General features: G+C 39.9%; 1 protein-coding gene across 8 annotated transcripts in view; it reads left to right on the top strand.

Annotated features, from left to right (window-relative positions):
* Positions 1–15,702, top strand: part of Cadps2 (calcium dependent secretion activator 2) — a 510,179-nt gene that overhangs the window by 425,512 nt on the left and 68,965 nt on the right. For all 8 annotated transcript variants that reach the window (XM_038320974.1, XM_038320981.1, XM_038320973.1 and 5 more), the window contains one exon: positions 3,542–3,698. In XM_038320974.1, the coding sequence (XP_038176902.1) occupies positions 3,542–3,698 (157 nt within the window). The remainder of the gene's footprint in view (positions 1–3,541; positions 3,699–15,702) is intronic.

Raw genomic sequence — 15,702 nt, 5'->3', positions numbered from 1 at the left:
TATCATATGGTGAGGGGATTTATTTTTTATTCAGTCTACTTGGTGTTCTGTAAGCTTCTTGTACCTTCATAGGGATATCCTTCTTTAGGTTGAGTTTTTCTTGGTCTGCTCTGTACTGTCAATGTCTGTCTCAGAAAGTCTTTGAGGTCTCTATAAGCCTCTTGGTCTTCTCTCCTAGTTTGCTCTCTTGGTGCTCTCTCTTGACCCCCTCAGTATTATAGCCAGCTCTCAACTGTTAGGTGGGGTGTGGTTAGTAGCTTGGGGAGTCCAGTGGATGGGTTTGGATTTTGGGGGAGCCTACCCATAGGAAACTCCCTGCTGACTGACTAGAAAAGCCAAGGGAGTTGGGGAAGGGGCCCCGGGGTTGTGTCCCACTGTGGAGGTCCTAGAAATTGGGGTGTCCCTCCATGTGGCTGTTCACTCACCTCTTAAGTCCCCTCAGTATTGGAGAAAGCTGTGTCTCAGCAGAGTTCCACTGAGATTGCAGGAGGAGAATCGGGTTTGGGGGCTTAGTGGTTCCAGTAGTTTGGAGTGGCCGCTGGATGGGGTTGGATTTTGGGGGAGCCTACCAACAGGAAAGTCCCTGCTGGCTGGCTCGAAAAGCTGGGCAATTTTGTTAATTTTGATATTCTTTCTCTATTTTTAGTTAGTTTAAATAGGAATTTGTTTATTTTGTTGGTTTTCTCAAAGAACCAACTCTTTGTTTCATAGATTCTTTGTATTGTTCTCTTTGTTTCTAATTTACTGATTTTTAGCCCTGAGTTGATTATTTCCTGCCATCTTCTCTCCTTGGGTTTGCTGGCTTCTTTTGTTCTAGAGCTTTCAGGTGTGCTGTTAAGTTGCTAGCATGAGATCTCTCCAATTTCTTTATGTAGACACTTAGTGCTGTGAACTTTCAGCACCGCTGCCATTGTGTCCCGTAAGTTTGCATATGTCGTGCATTCATTTTCATTTAATTCTAGACTTTCTTTGATTTCTTTCTTATATCTGCCTTGACCCAGTAGTCATTCAGTAGAGAGCTTTTCAGTTTCCCTGAGTTTGTAGGATTGCTAATGTTGCCTTTGTTGAAATCTAGCTTTAATCCGTGGTGGTCTTATATGCAAGAGGTCATTTCAGTTTTCCTGTATCTGTTGAGACTTGCTTTGTTACCCGTTTTGAAGAAAGTTGTGTGAGGCGCTGAGAAGAAGGTATATTCTTTTGTGTTTGAGTGAGATGTTCTGTAGATACCTGTGAGGACCATTTGGTTCATAGCATTTGGTAACTCCAGTATTTCTCTGTTTAGTTTTTGTCCGGATAAACTCTCTGTTGGTGAAAGGGGTATTGAAGTCTTCCATTATCAATGTGTGAGGGTCGAAGTGTGATTTAAACCTTAGTCATCTTTCTTCTACACACATTGGTGCCCTCATGTGGACTTTGGTCAAGCAGGGGATCTCCGCCCAAGTTGGGGGCTTAGACATGGTGACAAGGAGGAGGGGGGACACTGGGGGTAGTGGTAGTGGGGGAGGGTGCAGAGAGAATGGATATGGTTCAAGGGCTAGCAGCCTATCTGGAGTTCTGGTAGCTAGTGTTCTTTCTAACCCAGTATGCAGTCTCCTCTTGAGTTCACCTACCTGTTCGTCTGGCTGGTGTGGCTTGCACTTGAACTGGATTTAAATATTATTAATGAATTATTTTAGCAGGGAGAATTATAAAAGTGAATCACAGAACTTTTCATGTTTTGTATCGGTTAAAATATTATGACAGTGGACTGGGAAGTGGCTCTGTGGGAAAAGTACTTGCTATGCAGTTATGAGGACCAGGTCAGTTCCGATCCCCAAAGCCACACAAACATCTTGCAAATCCACAGTCTACCTGCAATTCCCATGCTTAGAAAGCAGAGGCAGGGGTCCCAAGAACAAGCTCACTGGTTACACTAGCCAGCCATATGGGGGAACTCTGGGATTGAGTGGGAGACCCTGCCTCAATATGTGTGGCAGAGAATGATCAAAGAAGACCTCTAGCCTACACTCGCACACACATGTGCAACCCCACACATACATGTACACCACACACAAGAAAATGTTTAATAGTGCCTGATATTTAATATTTAATAGAAAAGAAGCAAAGGCAAGATCTAAAAGCCAACACACAAAAAGATGATCTTAAGATTCTACAAGTATATGAAAACTTATTTAAGTTTTTTTTTATAATTATAGATAAGCAAAGTAAAACAAAACTGAGAATAGAGGCATCCCCATTATTTTCAAGAACTGTCTAGAAGTGAAGTATTACTTTCTCCTCCTAAGGAAGCATACATTTTTAAAGTGATCGTTTTTATTACCAGTTATGAACAGGCCTGGTCAAGTACCGAGTTAAAAAAAAAAAGCCAGACCTGAGCTGTCTCTACCAGCAATTAAAGTCTGAGAAGCAGACATGTAGTCACATGGGACAATCGCTGTACCCCATGGGCTGAAGCTGCTGGGTCTCAGAACTGCCGTGGGGGCCTCATTCACACTGGTACCCCAGACCTCCTTCCTCTCCAGGACAGGAAGATTCTGATCTGGCACAGGTCCTAGGGCTTTGCAAGCTTAGTTAAGGCTTTTGGGTTTCCCATGTGTGACCTATTTATATTCTTAAACAGTAAAACTGTTACTTGTTGCTGTTGGGCGCATGGACCGGAGTAAAGACTGTTCTGAGAGCAGTTTGCAATGTATAGAGGCTCTGAGACACCCTTTAACCCCTTCATATTTAGAAGCGTGTCCTAAGGAAACTTACTGTTCCTCACTGTGACAAGAATACCCGACAGGAGTGATGTAAGAAAAGAAGGATCGTTCTGGGGTCATGGTTTCAGGTGGTTCTTTCTGTCATGGCTGAAACGGCATGCCGAGCAGAACAGGTCAAATCAAGAAGTAGACAGATTCCAGCCAGTTCCGAAAGTTTCTAGAACCTTCTAAAATAGTGCCACCAGCTCCACAGTAAGCCTCCAACTCACATCGTTTGGAGAGACACTATATCTCCAAAACAAAATAAGAAAAAACAAAAAAAATAAGAATAATCATATTTTAGTTGAGGATTTATTTGCAAAGATCTTACCACACTGTCCTTGGGAATCTCAAAAATTAGGAGAGTATCGTCTCATAGTAGGATACCATGCTTTTGTTAAAGACAAAAATCAAAGGAAACTATCGTACAGTATGATGCTAAATATGATATTTCTGTTCATTACAAAGGAAATATTAGAAACATTCGCATTAGTCATGCAAAATTTTTATGAGAAATTTTTCTTTTTCTTCTGTAACTTTTCCTATGGTTTAGTTTAATGTCTGGTTTCTGGAGTAATAAATGTCTGTTTTAGGTTTCATTTATCAATGGCAGAATTTTTCATATATATGTGATATATATGTGATACCTATAAAATGTCTTATCTTAAAATTTTTATTTTATTTATCATACTCCTTTTTTTATAAAACTGACACATGTGGTATATTTTTCAGGGGCATAGTATGTATACATGTTTCTAAGAAATCATCAATTTCTCCTTTACTTCTCTTTCCTCTTGCAGGCATTTGCCTGGTGGCCAGACTTACTGGCTGAGCACGCAGAGAAGTTTTGGGCTTTATTCACAGTAGATATGGATACTGCACTGGAGGCCCAACCTCAAGACTCCTGGGATAGCTTTCCTCTTTTCCAGCTGCTTAACAACTTCCTCAGAAATGACAGTGAGTACTTGCGTTCCCCTTCATATATGAAATGGCAAGGGATGGGTACATATTATCTTTGAGTATGTATGTACATAGTCCAAGTTGGATCTCAACTAGAGTTGGCATGGATAAGCAGAGTGCTTATTGACCTTGCCTGAGTCTCTCGGGCCAGAGCCTGAATAGAATGACACATCACATCCTTCCCTGAACTTCAGAACAACTGCTGTCTGGAATAGACAGCTTTCTCATGGCACCTTGAGGATCAGAAAATCTATATAGTCTGGCACTGACAGAGTACTTGAGACTGCGTGCATCTCTGAAAGACGCTCCGTGTGTCAAAATTCTCTTTTAACATGCACCATGATTGCAATGTTTTCCCAAGAGTGGATTTATCTCCTCAGGTTATTGTAAAATATTGCTACGTGTATTACTTGTTCATTCATATTTAGGGTCCTCTATTGAGACTGTTTCCCAGTATAATAATATCTTTTATAGTTATTCCAGTAGGTGGTCTAGCACCAGTGTGAACTTGGCTTTTATTAAAATAATAGTATATAGATTCCTGAACCATTTCTATGATGGGCTTTTCCATGTTCCCCAGACTCAGTTTAGTTACCAGTAGCTGCTCTTACCCCCTGCATGGGGGCGAGGGCACTCATTCCCTACTTAGTACAGTTCTTGCTGTAATATGCCTGCTGGATTCTGCCTCCTAGAATCTGGTCGTGATTGTCCTTGATCCTACGGAAATCTTTTTGCTTGAGTTTTCTATTATCCTAGATCATTTAAATCTCCTTCACACAGCAGGCCTTTCACCTTTCTGAGCGTACCTCACTCCATTTCCGTGGGTAACTTTGAAGTTTGTCCCGCAGAACTCTGGTCATCATATCCCCTGAGGCACTCCTTGGTTCTCCATTGCCAAAGGCTGGTCTCACTCCATCTATGCTTTCTGTACACATAGAACTTTCTGGATCTTCAAACTCCAAGTCAGTTTGTTCTCTCTTTGAAAAGTATTATTGCATTCTTTCCATTTAAAAGTTGAATCTTTGTCTTACAGTTGCAGTTTTAATTTTTTTGTTAATTACTCTTTGGTTTAGTTCATTGTTAGGAGCTGATATCTATCTCTATATAGTCATTCATCCCTTTGGGTCTACTTCTCTCAAACTGAGAAAGAAACTCGAGTGGATATGAAAGCATGATGCTGTACACCTCAGGTGCATCCCAAATTTCAGCACCAGCCAAACCACGAACCCTGTTATAGATATCGTGTTATATGGCCCTTAACAACATGGGCTTCAGTTCCATAGACTCATATCTCTGCCACTTGACCTCTGACAGCAGTTAACCTCTCTAGGCTAGCCGGTCTTTATTTACAGAAGGACCGGGGTAATTACACTCACAGGGGCATTGGTGGTGAGGATGAAGAGGAAGATGACTCGTATGCAATAGATGCTAAGGGGATATCATGGATACTGTGGGCTTCCCATCTGTAATTTCAGCTCCTGAGTATTTCTATCAACTTATGCATTCTATTCTGTTTCATTAACTTTCCAAAAAGTGTTTATTATGAACACAAAGAACTAAGTGACAATTCCTACTTCAGATTTAGCCACAATGTCTGTGCTCAGGAGAGCCTGCTACATTTAATTGTCCACACTGAATCATTCATTCTGCATGTCAGCCTCAGCCAGCTCAGAAAAGCCAGCTCTGTTCTTTTCTAGCAGGCAGAGGCTCTGGAAGCCTCTCATTTCTCATTGCCTGTCATTATTCCCAGTGTGCTGACAAAATGGAGGTCTGCTTTAAAAAAAATAACTTTATCTTTTATGTATAACAATAGGCACATGAATTATGTGTTAGGGCAAGGGTAAAGAAGTATAGACATCTTTTTGACACTGCTTCCTCCATTTGAACAAAAACACAAGGATAAGCGGGACTTGGGGTTATGAGGAACTGAGTTCAACCCAACATTAGCATGAGAAGCCAGGCATGACGATATGCCTTGTAATCCCAGTGTTAGAGACGTGGAAATGGGTATATCAGTGACCCTGCTAGCTGACTGCCTAGCATAAGCTGCAAAATCCAAACCAGTAAGTAACACTGTCTCAAAAAGCAGTTCCTGAGGAAGGACACTGGAGTGGCCCCTGGCCTCCACCCTTATGTGCACATTTGTTCATATACACACAAAGAAGTAACTGTATTAATTATCTGTGTTGGTGTTCATTCAAAAAGAGTAGTTAGTTAATGTTCACATTCAAATGGTAAAGATGATAAAGCATATAAGTTATATAAAATAACGGATTTTTCATATAGGAAAGTAAAATAATATAGAGATTCTTAAAATCTTTTCTTGAATACCTGCAAGTACATCAATGATTTAATATTGTCTTATTTATTTTTGAGAAATATTCATGCATTTTCAAGTGTAAATGTCTGAAATATCAGAAGAGAACCACAACATTCTGTAATCTTCATTTTATTGTATATGTATATATGTGTGCCCAGGTTTGTGTCTGCACACCACAAGTATGCATGAGGCCACATAGGTCAGAAGAGGGCTTCAGATCACCTAGAATTGGAGTTACAGGCAGTTGTGGGAACTGAGAACCAAATGTGAGTCCTTTGTAAGAACAATAAGGGCTTTTAACCATTGAACCTTCTCTCAAGACCCAAGAAAACCTCAAGATTTTAATTTGGGGGTAGATTCATAAATATCAAATTCATGGTTTTTTTTTTTTTAATTCCACTCCTATTTTGTAATGTTTCCTTAAAATTAACTACAGTTTAGCACGTATGGTACTATTTGGGGTTATTTTGCTGTGCAGTCATAGATCCACAGAGAAGTATTTATTAGAGACCTCTTTGGGGCCCTGTCAAAATTGAGGGTGCATGTATCTTGGCTTGGATTTTGCAGTGATTAACAGATTTTAGAAAACATCAATTATTTCTGAGAAAAACAGCTCCTTCATGTAGTGAGGTAAATAAAAAGTTCCCCAGTGCCATAATTGCCTTTTGGTACTGGGAGATTGGTGCAGCCTAGGGAATTGAAGGAAGATGAACAATTTTCATCCCAAACTCACAAGTTTTGTTTCAAAAGCAAGGTCACTAAATAATTCTCAGCAGTTGCTAAAACATACTTTTTTTCCTGGCTGATACTATCACTTTTGATGATAATTAAGACAATTGTAAATAATCGTATGTTTGTATTATTACGTTTTTTTGATAGCGATTTGGTGAAATCTGTTTAAATATTTAGGGTCAGCTTAAACTGCCCTGAAATCATCCATTCTGAAATCCATGGGAAAACATTGTCTTTCCTTTAGTCTCCTTGAAAGGGAGATTTACATAACGGACATGCTGTTGCAGTTTTTACACTATTGACCCAATTAGAGTTATTGTCCAAATCCCAATTAATTACAACTTAAACTAGCCAGGAACACAAGCAGCAGAGAGCTCTGAGTGTTCAGTGTTGGGATGGGAGGTAATTTGCTGAATAAATGGTGCTTCCTTATATAGATGATTGTGTACGGGGGGGGGGGGGGGGGGGGGAAGGTGTGTGCTGCAGAGGGTGACCTGCTACTTACAGAGGATTTTAAATGATCATGGCGTATTACTAATAAATGATTCATCTTACATTTGCTTTTCCAAAATTTAAAATGACTAAGACCATTCAAGATGAGATACCAATTATTATTTGTACCTTTCCGCTTTTACTCTTTCCATAAGTTACTTACCATCATTTTATATTAAAATCTTTTTAAGTCTTTTTTTATTATTTTATTACTTTTAAAAAAATACCAATCCAAATTCCTACTTTCTCCCCTCCTCCCACTCCCCTCCTACTCCCTCCCCCTACCCTCTCCCCACCCCCTTGTATTGAAATCTTTATGTTTGTTATTTAAAATGAGCTGTTTTATCTTTTGGCCTGTGGAGGAGGGGATCCTAGGGAAGGACTCTTGGTTTCCCAGCTGAGGAAGCTGAGGCTGGTGAAGGCAGTGAGCCCAAGCAGGGCCTTAGCATACAGGGAGTTAGGGACAGAAGGGCGGCTGTGGTAAGATCACTCTGTCACCAGCTCAGCTTCATTCCACAGTAACAAACCATATTCTGGGGATATTTATATAACAATATTATTTTTAAAGAATTCCTTGAGCTTTTAATTTTAACTTAGAAAATACTTTTGGGGCACTGGGTTATGCAGCCAGATAACAGTTCCGGTTATCAAGTACAGAAAGGGTCAGGTTAAGGAATGGATTATCTGAGCATACATGTTAGGAACATCTGTGACAAGATTTCCAGGGGCAATTAGTGGAGAAAGGGAGCAAAGACCTCACATTCAGTTTCTCTTTGAAGGAGGAGAAAGATATTACGTCTGAGGTGTGTGACTTCCCTTGCAGCTAACAATGTCGAGAGCACATTGGCGCTCTGAGAACACTTGGAGATGAAATGTGGTTTTCCTCGGGGGGGGGGGGAAGGGTACCAGCTGCATCACGCTTTTAGCAACTGTCCCCAACCTCCCACCCTCATGGCCTCACCCACTGATTCCCAGAGCAAGGCTGGTGAGGTAAACAAACTTGGGTTTCTTTCCTGGCCAAAAAAGGCCGAGCTTCTGCTTGCCTTCCAGGCCGCCTCTGTGCACCCCATCTGCTCCCCCGACTAGAGATAATGAGATAGGCAGTCACTTTCAGAGGGAGCCACGGAAGCACATTTGGAAGAGAGGTGTATGAAGAGTTGAAAGGAAAACAAATGTCTTCCTAATGAAGCAATTACCATGATAGTTAAAAGATAGCTAAGTGACTACAAGGCAACTACAAATAGAGTCTACCCTGGCATAGTCTTCTCCCCAATTGTCCCATGGAGAATAGACGCAGCAGTGACCACTCCTGACGCATGAAAGGCATCCACAAATGGCGCCAATCACTTCTTTCAGCACTCCTGAAAGGCAGGCCCTTGCAGAGAGTCACCTTTTAATCTGTGGCTATGCTAGCAAGTGGCAAATGACCATTCTACTGGGAACTGATTCCCAAGCGAAAAATACCATGGTGCTTCTTCCTTAATTAACAGCCTTTTCACATTGCTAGCACATTAAAGCCAGCCTGAAGAACACCCGTGCTTATGTAATCAATGTCACAGCGTCTCTGCCTAAAGGAATAATAAATGTTAGGGCTCAGCGCTAAGTGAAAACCTGTTCCCCAAGACGTTCACCTCCATAAAGATGGGCTCATAAAAATCGAAAAGGGGAAAAATTGGAATTTGGTCTCATGAGGATAAAAAGGCTAGTGTTAATAATTAACAAGGAGAGTGAAGAGGAGTCAAATTAGCCATAATAGAGCCCAGAGTGACTGGCAAAGTCACCTCTCATTATCAAAAAACTCATTAAGAAATGAAGAGGTGGAAATCCCGCTGGGTTATTCTCACACTTGGGCTGTATCAGAGATTATTTTTCAGATTTCTTTCAAATGAAGAACTGTTAGGTCACCATATTGTATATTAGGTTAATCTTCAGGCTTTGAAATATGAAGGACTGACACCTGCGTGTCATTTCCACCCCCAGTGCTTAAATGAGCTGTGTGTCTGCAGTCCACGAAGCAGCGTTGATAGAGTTATTTGTATATACATACACAGGGAACAATGCAGAAAGGCTATAAATTCTACATTAATCCTTGGTTGTGTGCCAGCAGTTTTAGGGATAGCTCCTTCTCAAATGATGGGATGACCACCCAGTAAGAAAATGTATTGAACTCTAATCCCTAGAGATGATTGAATTTTAAATTATACAACAGAATTTATTCTCCTGAACAGAATAAGGAAAGAGTTATAAAAGCAGCAGACAGTAGCATTTTCCATCCTTGGAATTCCGCAGGACAACTCCAGTTTCTGTGTCTCATGCAGACATTTCTGAAACAATTTCAATCCACATTTGCTTTATGTAGGATTTACTTGCTTAAAGATAACAACCTCTTCTAACAGGTGCCTGTGTCCATCACAGAAGATGTACAGAGACATTTATGAATTCTGCTTCTAAACCTCAAAAACCCCCAGGCTTGACTAACAATGAGCCTGCTGTGGCCACACACACTTGCTTCCACTACGGGAGAAGGTATTATGGAACCTGACTGCAAACATCAGAAAGCTGTGGCACATGGAATAAAATCGGACTTTCACCTCTGACTCTGATGTTAAAGACTCTCATAAAGACAGCCTGAGGACTGCTGGGGATGAAGGCATTGTCATCCCGAGCTTTGGTTAAAAATTCCTACTGAGTTGTGCCTAAATAAAACTCATATGAAACGAAGTATGTGTATAAAGTAAGAAATGATTCCTGTCTGTAGGAAGTATGAAAACTGTGGTCAATAGGAACATTTCTATGTTACTAAATATAAAATAATAAATGATTATAACAGATAAACAACTCAGTCTCTATTCTAGCCCCCTGAAAGTTTTCATTATAGTTACAAAATCACATTTGTTAAATTGATTGTATCCATTCAACAGGTATATTTACCTTTCTTGCCCCCAAAGTAAGAAACACTGTAACATCTGAGCTTTCAGTTGTCACCTCTCTGTAGGCATATTATGTGTATACATGTTTCTGTTTATGTCTTCTAGCAAGTGCCATGAGAGGAAAGGAAGAATTGAGTATGATTTTAGGAACTTAACTCTGGTAGTTAGCATATAAGTAAATATTGGTAAACCATATAAAATTGTTTTTCAAAAATTTTAACTGATTGAGGCTAGCAAAACTCAGTGAGTAAAGGAACTCTCTGCCTAGTCTAGTGGCCTGAGCTCAGTTCTGGTGGAAGAGAAGAATTGATTCCAGCAAGTTATTCTCTTATTTACACACACACACACACACGTTCGTGCGCACATACACAAGCACAGCACACTCTACACACAAAAGTAGCTAAGTAAGTGTGTTAAAATGTAAGTGGAATGGTTAATGAAATAAACTGTGCTTTCTACTTAAACTGAGTGGTAAGCTACCGTGACTTCTATTAGAAGCTGTATGCAGGAAGCACATTTATTGAGTGTGCATTTAAATGCCAGGCTCTCTGCTGGGTGCACGACACTGCTATCAGCCACAGGTCTCCTCACTTCCCTCCTGAAATGCCGACTCAGGTTTCCTGTGCTGCTTGTCTTTGTTCTGTGTGTATGTAAACCTGAGGAGTGACGATTAATTTTATACCTTCATCCATTTTCTATGTCTTGCTGCATGTTGGTAGAATTTGTATTCCTTTGAATAATTATCTCCTAGCAAAGTCTCTCGGTTTGTCATGTGGTTGGTGGTGTTTACTTTGTTTTGCTATCCATGACTTACACTTATAAAATACCCAATTAGAATTTGAGGGAGAATAATCATTCTTACCAGTAATTCACTAATGCCAACTAATTGGAAGGCAGAACAGCAACATAAAAGTAGATTATATAGTTCAAGAGAGAGCAGCATATGTTTACCCTGAAAACAATACATGAATACCTCATTTGCCTATTCATTTTACTCAGTAATCATTGTCTCAGTAATTTTTATTAATTAGATCATAAAGTATGTTGAAATATTGCTATTAAAAGCCTCTGTCAAGTACTTTTTATTTATTAATTATTGGAGATGTTCAAACTAATTAGGCCCTCTGCATCCTGAGTTTTGCTTTATTTAAGCCTTTTTCTTCCTTTCCTGTTATTTTTACTAGTACTATAAGATACCATATCAGGCATGTTCCTTCACTCTCTCACAAGGTGATGTTTCAGTACATGGAATCTTTTTTGGTCAGTTAGGTGCTGAACCTCAATTTAAGTTGCTGTAGCCATTTTTTTTTTTTTTAAGATTCCAGGACAATCCATGGCTCTTCCACATCTGGAATACAATGTCAGAAATCATCTTGGCACTGGGGGGAGGTGCCTGAGCTGGGCCGCTGTGAGTTTGAGGCTAGTCTGGTCAACATTGAGGGTACTAGGCCAATACGCCAGGACCACACAGCAAGAAAAATGAGGAAGAAAGAAACCTCCTTGGATGAAGCCGGATTGAAGACCTACCCTTTCCAGTGCTCTGTTGCAATGGTGCCTTGTAAAAGCCATGAGTTAGACAGGTGACGGCAGCAAATCCTTACCATGGGGAGAAGACTCCCAATGCCTCAGGCTACCTCGGAGAGGGGCTTCTGTCTGATGGAAGCAGGGTGAGAGCTGGCAGATGGGCAAGCAGAGACGAGCACACAGTGACTGACAGGTGTGAATTTCTGTAGCCCTGCCGCCCCACACTAGTGTGCTCTCCCTGCTTCTCACCTGCCTCTCCCTTCTTCCTGCTCTTTCCTCCCCACTCTCTATGTGCTGTTTCTCCCCCCTGCTTCTCCTTCCCTTCCCGTCTTCCTTCATCTCTTTCCCTTTCCCCGTCTCTCTCGGCCTTTACTTCTCTAATTACAAACTAATACTATCAGTTTTTCTTGATTTTTTTTTTAAAGGCGGCTTTTAAAAATCAAAAAGGAAGGCAGGAGATATATCGCATTGCTAGAACAAGTACCTAGAACTTGAGTTCAGTCCCAGCACTGCCAAAAATTAAAGGCAAGTGTCAGCTGAAATTGGAGCAAACTTCTAGCCAAAATTCATTATTTGCTATAGAAATTCATAAGAAGTATAGCTAATCTAAATTTTCTCCAAGTCATGCATGAAATAATCACATTGCAAGTAGTAATAACTGACCAAAAAATTATCTTTGTGCCATATCCACTAAAATAAGAAGTCCTCTTATCCAGTAGAAATTTTAGCAGCCAGATCTATGGATCATAATAGAATTTATCATGACGGTATCCTCTAATAACATATCTTATATAAAATGTGAAGAATATACAGGCCTCAGTTGGCTGTATAGTTGTCGTTTGATGCAGCATTCCAAAAAAAGATATAGTAGCTTGTTCTTGTCTCCAGAATATTCATTCGTACATCAAACACCTAAACACTACTGTAAGCCAGGCCTCAGCTCAATTGAGAACGTATGATCCCTACCTCAAGGACTAGCGCTGACACAAAGAGAAGAGAGGAAGGAATAACTGTAGAGGGAGAAAAAGACATCAACTAACAGGGTTTAAACATGGAAAAGCCAATAAGCGGTCAAGGAAGAGGGGGCAGAATAAAGTATTTGGAAAATGATATGATGATTTGAGTGACTGAAGAAAATGAAGTTTATGTCACAGGAAATATGGGCCACAAGCACCAGAATTTGACTGGAGAGGCCATGGTAGGGTGTCATTGAGGGCCTCATGTCTTGCTGAAGCTTTCAGGATTGTTGGAGGGCCACATGGAAGGACTGGACTGTTGGGAATGGGTGATAGTTTTACACTTTTTTTTTTTGTAAACCCTTCTGCTTGACGCTGTGAGCAGATGAGCTGACCAAGGGAAAAATAGGAACCCAAAGGCCAATTAGGAAATGACTGCATGGGTCATTGCAGATGAGAAGAACAGACTGAGTAGCAGCAGCAGAGATAAGCAGGGGGACCAACCATGTGCAAAGACGTGGGCCAGAAGACACACAGTTCTTGATTACTGACTGGATGTAGGGAGTGAAGAAAAGACTGGGATACTCAACTCAGCAATGCTGGTGTAGAGATCAGATTGGAAATCTCCACTTTGACTCTGGGGTAGGAATACAGAGATTAGAAAATGTAATTTTTTTTATTTTAATATATTTAATTTATTAATCCTTTTTGACACAACGTTTTTGATCATATACTTACCCCTCTCCCACATCCTCCCAGATCTTTTTCCTCACCCTACCCACTCCAAGCTATTTCTTTCACCTAAAAAACTAACTAAATAAATAAAACAGGAAAAGTAACAAAATAGCAACAACAAAAAAAGAAAATCAAAACATACAAGACAGTGAAGCCAGTAGCCAGTACTTTCCAAATACATTTAAAGATAACTCGCTAGAAGTACCTGTGAGTCAACTACCACTTAATCTTAGAATTATTTCAACATTTAATAACATCATTGAATAGAATTATTTTGGACTTCTGCCTTTTATTAAACTGTGACTTCACTGCCAAATCACCTGATCTCTCTGTAAAGTAGTCTCTGACTTGAAGACTTGCAGGCTCATTTGTAGTTATAATGATTTGGCAAAATTGTTTACAGGTTCTTGGAGTAGGAAAGCGGTAATAGTGGTTAGCAGTCTGCTCAAGAAGGGGAAGCTAGATGGAGTTCTTTCCTTGTTTCTTGTTTGTTTATTTGTTTGTCAATGCTGCGCCCTAAGAATAAAGTGTAGTCACAGTCTCGGTGGACAGCAGTGTAAAACCGTCTGGTTTTAATAAAGATGATATTATCAGCCTACACATTTTCTTATAAAAGCAATTCACTACATTTATAGGTCTTAAAAATATTAATCCACTGATACTAGGTTGACAGATGGACAAGTAGACAGGCAGTATTTTATGGTAACCTAAATAAAAGAACTGTGATTTTTTATGATATAGAGAGATTAACATGTGGTTTTGGTGTCAAATCCGGGTTCTGTTGCCTGGTAACTGAATGACCTTAGGTAAATTTCCTAATCTCTCTAAACTCTAGCTTTCTTTAAAATCTTCCTTTCTTCTTAGAGATTTGGGGCAGTTAAGTGACAAGAATGTACAATACAACTTAACACACTGTTTGACACTCCAAAAATACTTATATAGAGGAGGAGAGATCTTAAGCAAAGATACAGTCAATAAGATTTCATTACATTTCTTAATTGGGCTGTCATAATGATTTTGATATTTCAGGTGAGAACATATTACCTTTAATGCTTGGTATCTTTATTTAGGCGACATTTGGTTAAAGGGTAACTGAATGACACCTTGGACTGTATCGTCTAGTTCTGACTTGCATCTCTGGGAATAAATGAAACACCTTTCTTCTGTGTACTAATGAAAACATCATAAGATGACATTAGTCTTCTCAACAGCACATTTATCACTAAATATAATTTCTCTACTTGAATAAGAGACCTTTTGCATACCAATAAGCAAGAAAAGATTTCTTTAGTGGTATGCCCGTATACCCACAGAGATCAGAGGTCCAAGTCATGTGTACTCCTTAATTGTATTGCTTATACCTTATATTTTGGAGACAGTGTCTCCCAGTGAAGCTGGAGCTCCTAGATTCAACTAGATGGACAATCCAGGCAAGCCATGAGATACTCCTTTTCCTGCTTTCCAGCACTGAGTTTACAGGTGTGCATCACCGTGCCTAGCTTTTCCAAACTCAAGTTCTCCTTTGTAGACTTATTTGTTTGTTCATTTGATTTGTTTTTTAACTACAAGGAAAAACTAAGCCACATGAGAGAGAGAAGAAAATCAGTCTTGCACATTCCGGATCTATTCCACTCTCACAGTCCATTTTTCTCCACCCTTTGACAAAATTATAAGCCACAGGGCTGGAGAGATGGCTCAGAGGTTAAGAGCATTGCCTGCTCTTCCAAAAGTCCTGAGTTCAATTCCCAGCAACCACATGGTAGCTCACAACCATCTGTAATGAGATCTGGTGCCTCTTCTGGTGTATATATGTTAACAGAACATTGTATGCATAATAGATAAATAAATCTTTAAAAAAAATTATAAGCCACAGAAATACACTGAGAGCATTCCCTAAACATGTTATGTTAGTGAATGGCATGTGCTTTGTCAAGGTCTTAAGACTGTCTGTTCATTTTTTATATAAAGAAAATAACATGAGAAGATGTCATATTGGCCATAAGACCAGAATGCTGGAGTTTCTAGAGAGTAGATTTGTTATGGCTCAACATGTGCAGATGTTCAAATCCAATGAAGTGAAGGAAATTGATGAACGATTATTTTTTAACATCTTCCACTTCTGACACCTTCATCAAAGCTACCTTCATCACCCTTTACCTAGAACTTGTCACTAGCCACCTCTTCTTTTTCTTGATGACCTCCACTTGCCATACAGTGACCAGAAAGACCAGGTTATATCCTTCCTTTACTGACAAGTGCCATTGTGTCCGGAAAACTTCCACAGTGTCCTGGGTCCTAGCTTCCCCCAAAAA

This window comes from Arvicola amphibius, chromosome 2 (assembly GCF_903992535.2).
Source record: "Arvicola amphibius chromosome 2, mArvAmp1.2, whole genome shotgun sequence".
Lineage (NCBI taxonomy): Eukaryota > Metazoa > Chordata > Mammalia > Rodentia > Cricetidae > Arvicola > Arvicola amphibius.
This window is presented reverse-complemented; position numbering and strand designations above follow the sequence as displayed.